The 14,513-nt window shown below is 38.6% G+C and overlaps 1 protein-coding gene across 1 annotated transcript in view; it reads left to right on the forward strand.

Annotated features, from left to right (window-relative positions):
• dpyda.1 (dihydropyrimidine dehydrogenase a, tandem duplicate 1) overlaps positions 1–14,513 on the forward strand; it is a 127,864-nt gene that overhangs the window by 1,117 nt on the left and 112,234 nt on the right. Inside the window, exon 2 of the mRNA XM_060870159.1 lies at positions 13,625–13,735. Coding sequence (XP_060726142.1) covers positions 13,625–13,735 — 111 coding nt within the window. The remainder of the gene's footprint in view (positions 1–13,624; positions 13,736–14,513) is intronic.

Here is a 14,513-nt window from a genome sequence, read left to right on the forward strand (position 1 = left end):
AAGCCAATAGTGCAATGCATGTCACTGTAAGGTCTGTGGCAGCAACTGTTGCTGAGAAGTTTATGATTAACTAATGAGACCAAGGTAGGACTTCCGAGCGATAAGTGAATGGTTCTGTGGCCGTTTTTTTTCTTTTTGGATGGCCTGTCATGTTTTATGAAAATAATTTTTTAATGAAGAAGCACTGAAGGTTTTGCATCATATTTACCAGACAGTGGTAGTGGACCTTGAGTGAATTTTTTTTATCAACTTGTCCGGTGTTAAAAAAAGGATACTGGTGTATATATATGTATATGTGTGTGTGCGTGTGTGTGCGTGTGTGTGCATGTGTGTGCGTGTGTGTGTGCGTGTGTGTGCGTGTGTGTGTAAGAAAACAGTTTTTAGATTTGTTTTATCCATCAACATAAAATAATAATATATGAATATATATGTGGATATATTATATATAGGTTATATAATGTGTTATTATAATAATAATAACACATTATATAACCTATATATAATGTGTTATTATTATTATTATAATAACACATTATATAATCTATATATAATATATCCACATATATTATATATAGATTATATAATGTGTTATTATAATAATAAATTGAATAATAATAATAATAATAAATTGAATGTGCCAGTCCTAACTGTCCTTCTGTGAACACCTGAGAACCCCACTAGGGGTAGTGACAATTACCTGGATAACTTATTTTGTGTGTGTGCTCATGTATTCGGTGACCTTTGCCTTCACACTCCTCAGCCTGATGCCTACAATGAGTTAGCGCTTGTGCTGCTCTCACTGAAGTGTAGATTGCTTCTCTGTTTATCTTATTCAGGGTCTTAATTGCAACAGGCTACAGAGACTGATGCTGCATCAACAGTTAACACTCTTGGAATATTTCGCAATAGGTGGTCCTACACATAGTGAGTGCAGCAGCAGGGTCTTTATGCCTCTGGCCATCATGCTTGCATCTGATACACATTCATGTTGAAAGAGAGAAGCAGTAGGGAATGATTGGAAAGTAGAATGTGTATCAAAACCTACATCTGTGTTCTGGGGCCCTTTTTAATGGGGGTTTAAAAATGTGCATCATATAGTTCCACTGACATGTGGCTGCTTATTTGGGCAATATTGGGTTTATTTAGGCACTGTCCTTTGTTTTTGGCTCTAAAATAACCTGCCAACAAGCTGTACTTTACTTCATACAGCTCTATAGGACTTTTTAGTAGTAGAAGTAGAAGTTGTGGTGATGGGGTGGGTGGATCATGACCCATGAGTTAACCTTGTGACCTGAGAGCATGATTGTGTCCATTTAGAGCTTGCACAAGCTAGACAGAAGGCTATTACATAGCTGGTGCATTTGATTGTGCTGGTTTCTAGTTTCTGAAACCTGCACTCTACTCACCAGGGTTTCTTTGGCTGCAAGCCCAAAGAATGACCCTGGAACACACAGCATGTTTCCCAGGGTTGATTTATATGTGTCTGGCAGCAAAGGTTTTTAAGATGGTCAATGCCGTGAATACATAGCTAGTGTGTGTCTTTGGCTTTCAGGGGGCTTGGACTTTGTGAATTCTGCATCATGGCTCATTAGTCACTCAGAAGACAAAACTTTATGTAGTGGATACTGGAGGAGTGTTCAAGGAGATTTTTAAAAATTCTAAATAAAATGAAAAAATATATAAATAAAATGAATAAAACGCATGTTAGCAGAATGTAGCCACTGGTCTAGTGTTTGGACAGCATGCAACGTGGAAATAGAAGCTCCCTTAGGGACCAGGAAAAGGTCGACAAAGATAGTCAAACATCGCTTAACAGACAGGAAGAGAAAAATGATTTAAATTTTACACCCCCCAATAAATAAATAAATAAAATAATAATAATAATCTATCTATCTATCTATCTATCTATCTATCTATCTATCTATCTATCTATCTATCTATATATATATATATATATATATATATATATATATATACACACAATATATTTTTTTTTTCTGTGACTAAACAGAACATCGTCAGTTAAATATTGCTGGGCTCAAGAACAAGAAGTAATCTCATTTTTCCATTTTAGGGCATAGACCTGTATTTTAATCTATGAGGCTATTGTTGGGGATTTATGCCAGCAATATTTAGAAACTGCACTTAGAAAATACCCCTGCAATTTTGAAAGAAGCAAGAACGCAAGGTCACACCACTTGTATGAGGTCATTATTGGCCTATTATTCTAGCCATTGAATTGATTTTAAAATTCTTCTTTTGACGTTTAAGTGTATTGATGATGAAGCACTTAACTGCAGGGCTTTATATACATTGACCACTAGCCATAGTCTTAAATCTGGTGGTGTGTCTTAATTTCATGTTCCCAGGTCTAAATTATGTACTTTGAGGTCATGTTCTGTGTTGCTACGCCATATGTCTGAAATGATCTTCCAGAAATATGCCTAGCAGACACCTCTTTTTCCTTTTATTTCCTTTTAAAATGTATTTGTTCAGGAGGGAATATGGATTTTAGCGATATTACTATTGTATTTTTATTGTTTATTTTGAAGTAAGTACATCATTTAAAATTATTGAACAATATTTGGTGATGCTTTTAATAGTGTGTTGTTTTAGGGCTAAGAGAAACAATGGATTCTACATATAACTACATTAATTAGACTACAGAGTACATGTAATTATTGTATAATAGCAAGAATCTTGTCTTATCTGGGATATTTGAAACAATTGATATATTGTTTTAAATGTGTGAAGCTGCACAAAACTGGTGCTAATTATGCTGCTTTCTGTCGCTCAGGTCAGTAATAGTAGGCCGGGCATCACTGGCTTTTCATAACCTTTCATACTTTCATACGAGTAAGGCTGTAAATATAGCACTTGGTCATATGGATCTATAGATGTTTTTCTTTCTGTGAATTATCATGGCAGATAAGACCCAGAAAGAATGCATTATGATAAAGACAGGAGTGTGCTCTGCCAACCTAAAGGCAGAAATCATTATGCTTAATATTACATTTATTTCAGAATCTTCTTTAGGCATTATTGTTGGAAATAAATGAATGTAAGTATTTAACATTGCTTTTCATTTCAAAACCCCTACAATTTTCTAAGCTGTAAAAAGGAGCCGTAGCACCTTCTTAAACAGCTTACAGAGAAACTCTGCCCTTATAAATGCAATTATATGTGTGCCATTTAAACCATTTGCACATGGTCTTTCACCTTTACAGTTAGGTTCATTAGGAAGTGTAATGGTGTTGGTTACACTGCAGAAAGTGGGAGATGTTTATCACTTCCCTGCATCACAAGTCTTTCTGCAGGTTAATATGAGTAAAGATGGCCCCAGCTTCGTGCTGGGGGGCTCTAATGCAACCTTTATAGAGAGCAGAGGGAAGTAAGTCAAGCCTTTCATTAGCATCTTTATTCAGGGAGTAATGACAATAGTGACGTGACCTTCGGCTCCCCACTGCACTTAAGACCGGGACTAAATGACTCCTGTCTGCTGTTGAAAATGGCTTTCTAAATCTCATAATAATTGCCATCTCTGGAGCAATTAAAGCCTCCATTTTTCTACAGTCCTGTCAGATGTCTTATTTTAATATCCACCCGCTCTCCTGAAAGCGCTAAATGTGGGGCCCTTTTGTGTGTGTGTGTGTGTGTTTGCATGTGTGCGTGTAGATTAATTAAAATCCTCCTGGATCGCCATTATAGTTCATTAAAAAACCCACAGCAATACAGCATTTAAACAAAGAGATATGACTCTTCTGGCAGACCTCGGTGCCACACTCCACACTGCTTTCACAGAAGATGTCTAGAACAGTGACAGCAGTTTGCTTTGGAATAAGATTGAATGAAATATTGTGAAAATGTTTATGCACTCAGTATGTGATCGGTACTCACCAAGTATACCTGTAATGTTGTTTATCTCTCACACAGGGTTCGCAAACTGCAGTTCTATCATCATATCCATGTAGCTTTAGAGTTCAACTGTTTTTTGGCCCAGTTTTATTGACACTTGACATTGACAATATTCATGAATTGAGATTAGCTTTCTTAGAGAGTGTAATGTGCCATTTATTGACATTGCTAGAGTTGTCTTCAAAGTTTTGCCACTGTCTGAATGCTTATACTACAATCCTCTGCTGTTACATGCCAATAGGACGTTGGAGTAGGATGATATGAAACTCACAGGGACCTGTAAATACAGTAGTGTTGATGTTGAGTCATAAGTTTTAATTAATTAACAAATATTAAAGGCTGTATTGTATGTAAGTCAGTTTTTATTTATAAAGCACATATAAATTAACGCCCGCTGACTAAAATTCTATACAAAGTGCTACATACAGTATGTGTATTTTCACCAGTTACTGCTTTATATAATGACATACGCAGACATCAATGTACTATGTTAATCCGTGGCAGAGGATAGAAAAACATGATGATTAGCTCACTTTGAAGAATGATGTTTTTCATGCTGTTCTCTTTTACGCAGTCATTTTTGGAATGACTCTTCTTCCTTCCCTTTTTTTAAAAACGGATATGGATGTTTTTGTTTATGAGGCAATGATTTCTGCACAGAACATACTAAATGATGATGCCTGTAGAACGTAGCCGTCTTCTTTAACTGCAGGTCCACTATTAGAGGATCTTTATCATATTATCTGACACAAACATTACCGCACATTCTTAAAAGACTGTTGTGATTACACAGTATAAAAAAAGTTTTAGGATAGACTGGATTTGATATAAAGTACGTAATTAACGCATGTCCTGATGAGTTTCGGATGATGTTCACTAAGTCTATCTGACACGGAACTGGACACGGTGCTAGACTGTCCCACCCTGCTACTGGTGTACAGAGCAGCACATGACATGACACAAAAGGGTGGTAGAAGAGTAATTGCACCCCTTGCTGAGTTGAGTCAGATTACTCTTTTAATCATTCAGAGCTGCTGAGATGAGCCTGTGGCCTGTCACCGAGTCGTGTTTGCTGATAAACAAAAGCATGAGAGGAGACAGGGTCATGGATCCATTGCAGACTCACTGGTTACTAGTCTACTGCACAGTGTATTGCCTAGTCATCATCCAATCTCACAGGAACTAGCGTACACTCAACTGATCACACGACTCCTTTGCTTTCGGCAGACTCTATTGGCAAACTCAGTCAATGGATTTCATAGCCTAGGGAACTTCACTTCAGTCTGCTTGGTTACACACCCATGGCATGTCTTGCAAATTGAGCCTGTTTGTGTTTCTCTCTCTTTCTCTCTCTCTCTTTCTCTCTCCCTCTCTCTCTCTCTGTCTCTCTCACTCTCTCGCTCTCTCTCTCCCTCTGCTCCATGGAGAGCAAATAAAGCCTTGGTCATCAAGCCATGCTTTCTTTACAGTTCATTTACCTTCTGCTTCTGTGCTAATTGTTTTTCAAGGCTCAACATGGCCAGGGACCATTTCAAAGGCCAAATAATGAGGCTTCGGCACATTGGCCAGGACCAAATCAAACTGGCTTACAGAATGTCTGATTTGTCTCGGCGCTCGTCCGTGAGTGGCTGCTGGCAGAGGGGAGGGGTCACAGTCTTACAGACTGGAATTCTAGTCAAAATACTGTCTCTTGAGCTCACTGATAGCAGGAAATGGATTGCAACTGATGCATATGATGCAACTAGGTTTTCTCAACTCCCTCTACATAGCTCTAAGGAGGAACAGCAGATGGTTTGAGGGTTTTTTTTTTGTTAACCCTTTCATGTTAACACTTCATTTTATGGTACCACTAGAGACAACACTGACGATTTTGCCATAAGAAATTGATTTTCACACATTATGCGGATATTTCCGGGTTTTAGTAGAAACACCCACGTTAATTATTGTCCGTCTATCTCATATTGTGCCATATGTCATTTATATGACTTTAGTTATCTTATATGTTAACTGAACTGATTAAAAGGGAAAATGTAGTCTGTAGTCTTCCTGCACATGGATGGCGCAAGGTCAGGATTAGTTTACTGATTAATAGAACTTGTGGTTTATGAGGAAATCAGAAGGTTTAGAGAATGTATGCTTAGTCATGTGTACCATTTTATGTGTGAGCGTTAAGTGGTCGTGTAGTTCAGGGCATATAGCGGATATAAAAATGGACATTATATGAGAGCTGTTTATTTTAGGACCTTTTAAATAATACATGTTACCTTTATGTATAGATTAGTTTGAAAACTCAACATTTTAATGAAAGCAGTGATATGCTTCTCCTGTGATCCTGTGTATCCTCATATGCGATCGTTAACATTACGAATCAGAAGAACTACAAGTACTTAATTAGTACTTAATTAGATCGATTTAGCGGCATGGAAATTGTGACCAGTTTATGCACTGCTTCCTGTATAATACTGATACGATGTGTATCTCTACATCTAGTATTGACATAGCATTGAATAAATCATGAAAGGATACACAAGATTATATCAGTATCTTGAATGGAGCTGAAAAGATTAAATAGTTCTTATTACGAGATTACGCCTAATCAAATATAAGATCATTGAGAGTCGAATTAAAAATAATAATTTCATGATGGAAATGTCAAGAAGGAAATATTGGCAGATACCAAAGTTTTGCTTAAGTGTTGGAAGTGTTTGGAAGAAGCAATAATGAATATAATGAATGTTTGAAAGACAGTTTTTTTAGTAAAAGTTGATTAATGTCTTATTGATTATTAATGCTTTTATTTTAATCCTATGACGAGAATTTGACTGTCTTCAAATTGTTTTTACTTTATTGAGATTTTTGTAATTTTTGTCTAGTGCCAGAGTGTGAGCATGACTACAAACTGCACATCACATTGTTTTGAGATTCTTGAAGTGTACATGTTTTTCTTGTTTATTTTTGATAGTGCTAATGATTAGTAGTGAACCAACCCAAGTGAATGATATGACAGCAAGTGACTGAGCTCAACAGCCCGAGGTGTGAACCTCTTCACAATATTGATATTGTGTTTTTGCTCATTTATTGTGTTGTAGACGTATCATCTGAAAAAATAAATCTGAGTACTGTTCAGTTCTTTAGTTTAGACATTGTACTGTGTGTGTAAAGAATATTTCTTTAGACTCAAACGAGTAACCCAAGACATGTTCTGTAAGATATTGTGGGCTGTAAGTACAAATACACTAAGCAAAAAAAAGTCAGAAACTCAATAATCCTTACCGAACATCACGTTCACTTTCTCAGTTTGGTAACTATTTAGCAAAAAAACGAAAAGAAAAAGAGTTAAATCAAAATGACGTCATTAGTGACTCGTAGTTCTTTGTTCTGAGTAACCAGGTGAGTTTTCAGCATCTCCTAGTAATGCCATGCAAAGCTGATATTGCAGATAACATCCTATGAATGCCCTTAATAATACTAAGCATGAATAAAAGCCTCAGTAGATGCCTTTAGGCCCATATTTTCTCTTAATGTAAACCTCCTCCAGCTTTGCTGTCTCTCACAGACTGATGCACTCTGTAGTCAGTCGGCGGCGAGCATAAGACTGAGTTAATAGTGATGTGATGCAGAGTCTGCTTTTGCTTTGGCAAGTGTGTTGTGGTGTTTATGCTTTTGCTGTTGCGTTGTTGTTTTGTTGAGAAGTTTAAGTTTACCTTGAGCTGAACTTTAATACCGACAAGCATGTGGTAATATCATACAAAGCTTTAGCCATATAGCATGTAGAGCTCTGATGTGATATACGGTCAGATTATATTCTATCAGGAGCCTAATAGTTACGTGTGTGTCGTGTATCGTGAGTTTGAGTTTCTAATCATAAAGCGACTGACTGATATTCAGGGCCTATATTTAATATCGCTGACCTGCGAGCCAGCACTTTATTTCACTAACAGACGATCAATATGTGGAAATTCCTCTATTGATCCCTGCAGAAGATGGAGCGCACGGATTGCCAGCACACGTTTAACTATTCCTCACCTCTGAGCCGTAAATAATTTCCTTTTTAAGCAGGGGATTAACGCAGGAAGGAGTTAAGTTTTAGCTTTGCACTCCTTCTGCATGCTAAGTGCAGGGATGTCTTGTGCATACCAAGTTGTGGAGGGTCTGTCTGGTTGAAGGGATGACGAAGGTCAAGGTAATTTATTGCACAATATGGTGCTGCTATTGATTAGACAGAGAAAGGGCAAGCCCAACTGCTTTGCTAATAGCCATTTGAAAGTTTCAGGATTGTGTTCTTATCTCAAATACTGGCTAGAATATAGAGAGGATGTTTCATTCAGTGTCAGCACCGGATTGTTGATATTAACTTGATATTAGAGTTATCTGCATGTTGCTTGATTGGTTTGTTATGTGCGTTACAGCTTTATCTACAGAGATTACACCGATAATGCGTGAGTGCAAACTCAAACAATACTGACCATTTTAAACAATGTAGCTCGGTGATTCATGCATCAGGACCCTGCCCTCGCTTTCGTCCAGCCATCAATTACCGCTCACAGTTAAATTTGATTTGCCATTTCCTTCTGTCCATCACACACTTCCTCCCTATCTGCTTTCCTCAAAGGGGCTGGGGTTTGCATGCCTTGGCTAGGGCCTGGGCGCTTATTGATCTCCCATCTGCTCAGGCCTGGATGATCACCGAAGAGTGATAGAGCAAGACCCTTCCGCTCCCCATGGAACCATCCAGCACACACAGATGGGCCCTGTGCAAAGCACCCGCATCCCCAAGAGCTGCTGAGGCCTAGTCCGACCAGAAAAGGTCACACAAACAGCAGGGAGATCGGGCTGTTTTGTGTTTTAAATAATGTTTGATCACACACACGGCCTCCGCTAGGAATCGTCGAAGACTTCTCAATAACTGGAGGGAAAAAAAAAATCTATGCTTGTTTTTAGATAGTGCATGTTTCTGACATTTATTAACTGCCATGCAGCAGAGAGCACCTGGGGAAAGGAAAGTCTGCATGTTTGTGTAAGAGAAAGGCCAACACAGAGAGCAGCGAGTGCAACGAGCGTGTGCCTTACGATTTTTTACTACTAGCGTTGTTTCCTGTTCAGGTGCACAGTCAGTGAAATAACACTAACACCCTGCAGTACATGCAGTATTGATTAAAGCGCATGGATATACGCCCTGTCTTGTGTGACATATTGATCTCATCGCTGATCGTGCATAACGCTCGAAAGCACAACATGCTCGTTAAATAAGCCGTATACCTTCATATTCTTAGTAGCACATTTTAAACTAGATTATCGTATTCATCACATTCTCAAGATCTCGGCACACTTAGATTTACCTAACTCTTCTATTTAGCACCTTTTCTAAAGGACTATTTGAAGAAGTGTGACATTAGGGTGTCTTATTCTTCTGTTGATTTAAACCATGCTGTAGCAGAGACAGATTAAGCTCTGTCAAACATCATTAGTGCTTCCTTTAACCTGGCTGCAACATGAATCTGTTTCTCTTGTACATTTTCCACTTGAGGAGAGTGGGTCAATATCGGGCTGAATACAAGGCTCTCGTGGAGCCAGAAAAACAAAGGTCCTTCCGCAAAAATGTTTTCACATTAAATCCTCTGCAGTGCACAGGATTTACAGAAAACATTTAGAGAAACACATGCTTAATATCTCGTAGCAGCCAGGTCAGCATCTGTTGGCTTTTTGTTTGCAATGTGAACAGAATATTAAAGTGGAGTTGTTTTGCACTATTCCGTGTGTAAGTCACACAGCTGAAAACAAACATGAAGCAGAGTATGAATTAGTAATAAAGGCCTCATAAATGATGAGAAAAGTAATACTTATCTACATTTTGTGTTGAAGGATGATTCTGCACTGGCTAATGTACATGTAGTGTACAGTTTTGGCCTGAAAGACATTGCAGGACTTTTGATTAGTGTGACTGCAGTGTGCATAGATTTATTATTTTTTTCAATTAAAAGTCATATCATGATTAAATACCAAAATGGAATGGTACAATTTTCCAAAGGGAAGTACAATGTGAATAAATAGACAGTGCAGCATGGTGGCACAGCAGGTATCCTTGATGCCTCACAGCTACATGCTCCTGGAGTTTTGCATGTTCTCTGCTTCTCTGTGTCCGTGTTGGTTTCCTTAGGATTCTCCACTTTTGACAAACAGTAGGTTTGTCCCACTTCTCAGTAGGTGTACTGGCGTTACTAAGTTGTCTTTAGGTGTGAACGAGCACATACATGGTGTCAGATCCAGGGTGTTTCAGCATCGTTGGCAGCGGCGGCTCAAAATGTTAAGGCTCTGGGTTGTTTATAGGAAGGCCAAGGCTCACTAAGCACTGCCAAGCTATTGGGCCCTTGAGCAAGGCTTGTAACTGTCTCTGTTATATCAAGGCTAACACTTCACTCTGACCACAACTGCTTAACAAGCTGGGATATGTAATGAAAATCATTTCAATGTGCTGAAATATTATATATATATGTGACAAAGAAATAAGGCCTTCATCAAGGATAATGTTCCTGGTATAGTTTCTGGAGCAAGCATGACCCAGACCAGCACAAAACAGCTCCTGAAGGTGATTAAATGTATCGTTAAATGAAGACTTTGCACACCCATACATTGGATCAGGTTTTGGATTTTTAGAGTAAGGTTGTTAGGACCAATAATTCCATCTGTTGAAGTTTCCATTTTGAGGACGAGGGAAATAAGTAGCTTCTGTCTAAATGAAAGCGAGTGGGGTGTTTTTGTAACAGAAAACATTTTCTTTTGTTCTCAGACTATATGTTTTATGTGATCAATAGAAATCCATTAGCTGGTGATCAGGATTATGAGGTCTTGTATACTGGACCTCACAGCTAGCCAGTTAAAATCTATATTTGGTCAATTTCTCTCTCAAAACTCATCTAGTGAGAGTGTACTGTAACATGAATTTCCGACAGTAAGAACTGGTACACACTAAATAGACATGACCTTTCACCGCACAACAAATGCTATAATGAGTGACCAGACCTGTAAGTATAGATAGTTAAAGATATTTGCAACCTACAAAATATGTATAATGATATTTAGCTTATTTATTAGTTTGTTACCGAAAACTGGAAGAGAGACAGTATGTGGGCAAAGCAGTGCCATGTAAATAAAGCTCTCTTTTTTTTACTCATTATTGAGTTTTTACAAAAATAAACTAGAAGAATATTTTCAGAACAGTTTGTGTTGCCAGTCCTAATACTACTATCATGAACTATTTAATTTAACAACACTGGTGAGTTAAATCATCTTTCAACTTTGATAAAAGCAGGTGTATGAGCTAGTTTATATAATATTGTCTATTTTATGTGTTTTTATTTTTTATGTGGTCTCCTGCAGCTGTAGACTGATTATAGTCAGCGGAACCCAAGAGTGTCTTATTCCACTTTTCTATGCAACCATGCCATTACCTCCTCCAGTTTATCTAAAGGATCTGCCCAAAGAATATATTGGCTTATCCACACTGCATTATATGAAAATGGATAGGTAATGTAGTCCATAACACGCAATAAAGCCTGTATTTTTATTGTTTCAATATGTAGTTCATGCAGCGCCTTAACTACATTTTATTAGGTGTGAAATTAAAGAATTAATAGGATGATGTCTGCCATTGCGTAAAGCGGGACATTTCATTTAGCATGAGATGTAGGTGGCCGGTGCTCTGCTGGAGAGAGGCAGGTTATAGAACATCTACCTGCCCTTTTCAACGCCTCATACCTCCATTCGAAATGGGCTTTCATCCAGCCTACTGTGAAAATATGAAAAGACAAAGGTTTATGTGTTGTCACATTGCCTGCGGGACACTAATTGAGGTGGATTGCTGGTGGCCGGCTTAGGCAGGGGGTAAAATCGAACGAAAAGATGGAAAAACCGAATCTAAAAGATAATGTATAGCTTTGCTGGGTGCTCAGGGGGAACAGTGGATTTATTTCGATACAGTGAACATCAGTAGGAATATGCAGGTTAAACTCCTGAATAGGTAGAGCGCTATGTCGGAATTGCAGAACTGCAAAAAAAATCTCAATTGCCTCGGCAGTTTCTGGTGCCTAATATATTTAAACCTGCCTAAATAGTATTTTAGAAAATCCACAGCATCTGTAAGCTGTAGGCACATGTCCCATGTATATACTTGCACTTACAAAACAAATGTTCTCAGTGGACATGTATGCTGCTGTGTAAAGCATCTCTTTTATCTGTTTTGTGTTCTTATCTGCTCTCCTGTGTGATTGCCTGTCTTTGTACTGCAATTTGTATTTGTGTGCAGTTAATACAGTACAGTTCCAAGTGACATGATTATAGATTCATGTCTATGAGCACTTGGTCTGGACTGTGAGTGGGGGGCACGGCTGATTGTAATGGAGGGGTACGTGTCTGGGCTGTTTGCTGTGAAGGCGATGGAACGTGCATGATGATAACAGGGTGTCTCATTGGGCATGGGCCGGAGACAGGTCTGGTAGTTTGGTAGGGGGGTTGCAGGAGGTACACTCCAACCAAGTAAAGAGGTTCATTAGAACCTGAGGGCTGATAGAGGGATTTACAATAAGCACTCAGTCAACTGAATATTTCCCTCCTGCTAAATAATGCATTGCTTTCACTCATTACATGTAGTGTCAAGGATTTGGAACACCATTAGAACGTAATATTGTGTCTTAGTGAAGGATTTGTCTTTTGTTGAAAAAGTGAAAAAGAAACAAAAGCATCTGTTAAAATAGAAACGCTAGAATTTAGTTATTATAATAATAGACTCACTGAAACCGGGCTGAGCAAGAATGGAAAAGTAACCAGGTGGAAGTTTATTCATGTTCTTGTCTAAGAGTGGAACCCGATGTGGTCTTTTGCTGTTGTACGATGTCCACCTTAAGGTCTGATGTGTGGGGTTCCTCTGAGATGCTGTTCTACTCACCACAGTTATACAGAGTAATTATTAAAGTGTGGATGTGGTAGCGTGGTGGTTAAGGTGATGGACCAAAGATTGGAAGGTTGTGAGTTCAACTGCAAGTGTCCACTGCTGGGCCCTTGAGCAAGGCTCTTAACCCTCAGCTCAGTTGTTTACAGTGAGATTAAATGTGCCAAATGCTGTAGATGTATTAGAGTTACAGTAGCCTTCATGTCACAACTAATGGTTCTGTTTGTTCTCCTGCTCCATCACCAAAACTTTTCCTGTTGCCTCTTACAGAAACTTTTTTGTTTTGTGCACTGTGCTGCTTATTGCATAATTGCACAAATGTAAAGATGTACAGGTGATTTTAATAAAGTGGATGGTGACTGTATGCGTAAAAGGATAGGAAATTGCTTAGTGCATTATGAGGGAAAGGACTGTGATTAATGAAGCTGGAGCACCTGCGGGCCATATTTTGTGTAATATTTTGGATCTGTGAATATGTGAAGGTCATTGTGAAGGTCAATTCTTTCACTTCTGCCTGGAGTGAAATGAGTTTTTGAACGAAACATTTGGATTTAGCTTTACAGCACTGTACGGCCTTGACCTGTGTGACTCCTGTACATGTAAAGCTCTGAGTGTAGAATTTAGCTTTAGCCATAAAAAAATATTTATTTGCAAGTTAATGCCACTATTCATTTAATCCACTTTTGCATAAATGCCAGAGATGTAAAATGGTTGCTATGTTGCAAACCTTCCCTAACAGCCTCCCCCGTCTCTTTGTGTGTGTAGAATATCCTTGCCCTCAATCCGAGGGTGAAGAGCCATGCTGTGCTCCACTCCACTGCAGCCAAGAAAGCTGAGAAAAAGCACTGGAAGAGGAATACAGAGAAAAGCTGTGATGTAAGTGTCTCACTTTTTACCTTTAACCTTTGACTCTCTGCTGAAACCACTGATGTTGCAACCACTGCGCAAACATTTACCAACCAGCCCGAAGTTGTACACACTTTGGACCGCATCTATATTCAGACAGTCCGTCTTCTAGGAAAATGACCTCGTCTGGTGAGGGTTATGTGATGTGACGCATTCAAAACCAGGTCCTAGCAAGGACCTCTGCTGTGTTCTACATGACCACGTCAATAAACAGAAATTACACACACACAAATTTGTATGTTTAAAATTTATAGTCAGAACCATAGATGAACGATTTAAACGCATGTCCTTGTTAACAGCAGCGATTAAAAGGGAAAAAGGGAATAATAAGAACACGGTTCACACACACACACACACACACACACACTCACTCACACACACTCACAAAAAAAGGTCTGTCAAACAAAATTATCTTAGAATTCCAGGCACATGCTGTCAAAGTCTCAGGAATATCTCTCAAGACCAGTGTTTGGGTTTTTGGCAGGTGGCCATGGTGCTCGTCTGTCTTTCAAGACAACTGAGACTTCAGCTTGTTTAATGTAGACACAAAACAAGATGGAGTTATTTTGTTTGAGAGATTATCTACCTACACCCTCTACTGTTGCTAAGTAAAACTTTCTCATTTATCATTATAATCAGATGGGAATAGATCAAAATTTGATATCATTCATTATGTACCTATATATTGAAATGCTAAACTAGTGTCCGTGCACGTATTCTGAGACTGAGCTCCTGCACTTTTATAATC

Source organism: Tachysurus vachellii, chromosome 5, assembly GCF_030014155.1.
Source record: "Tachysurus vachellii isolate PV-2020 chromosome 5, HZAU_Pvac_v1, whole genome shotgun sequence".
Classification (NCBI taxonomy): domain Eukaryota; kingdom Metazoa; phylum Chordata; class Actinopteri; order Siluriformes; family Bagridae; genus Tachysurus; species Tachysurus vachellii.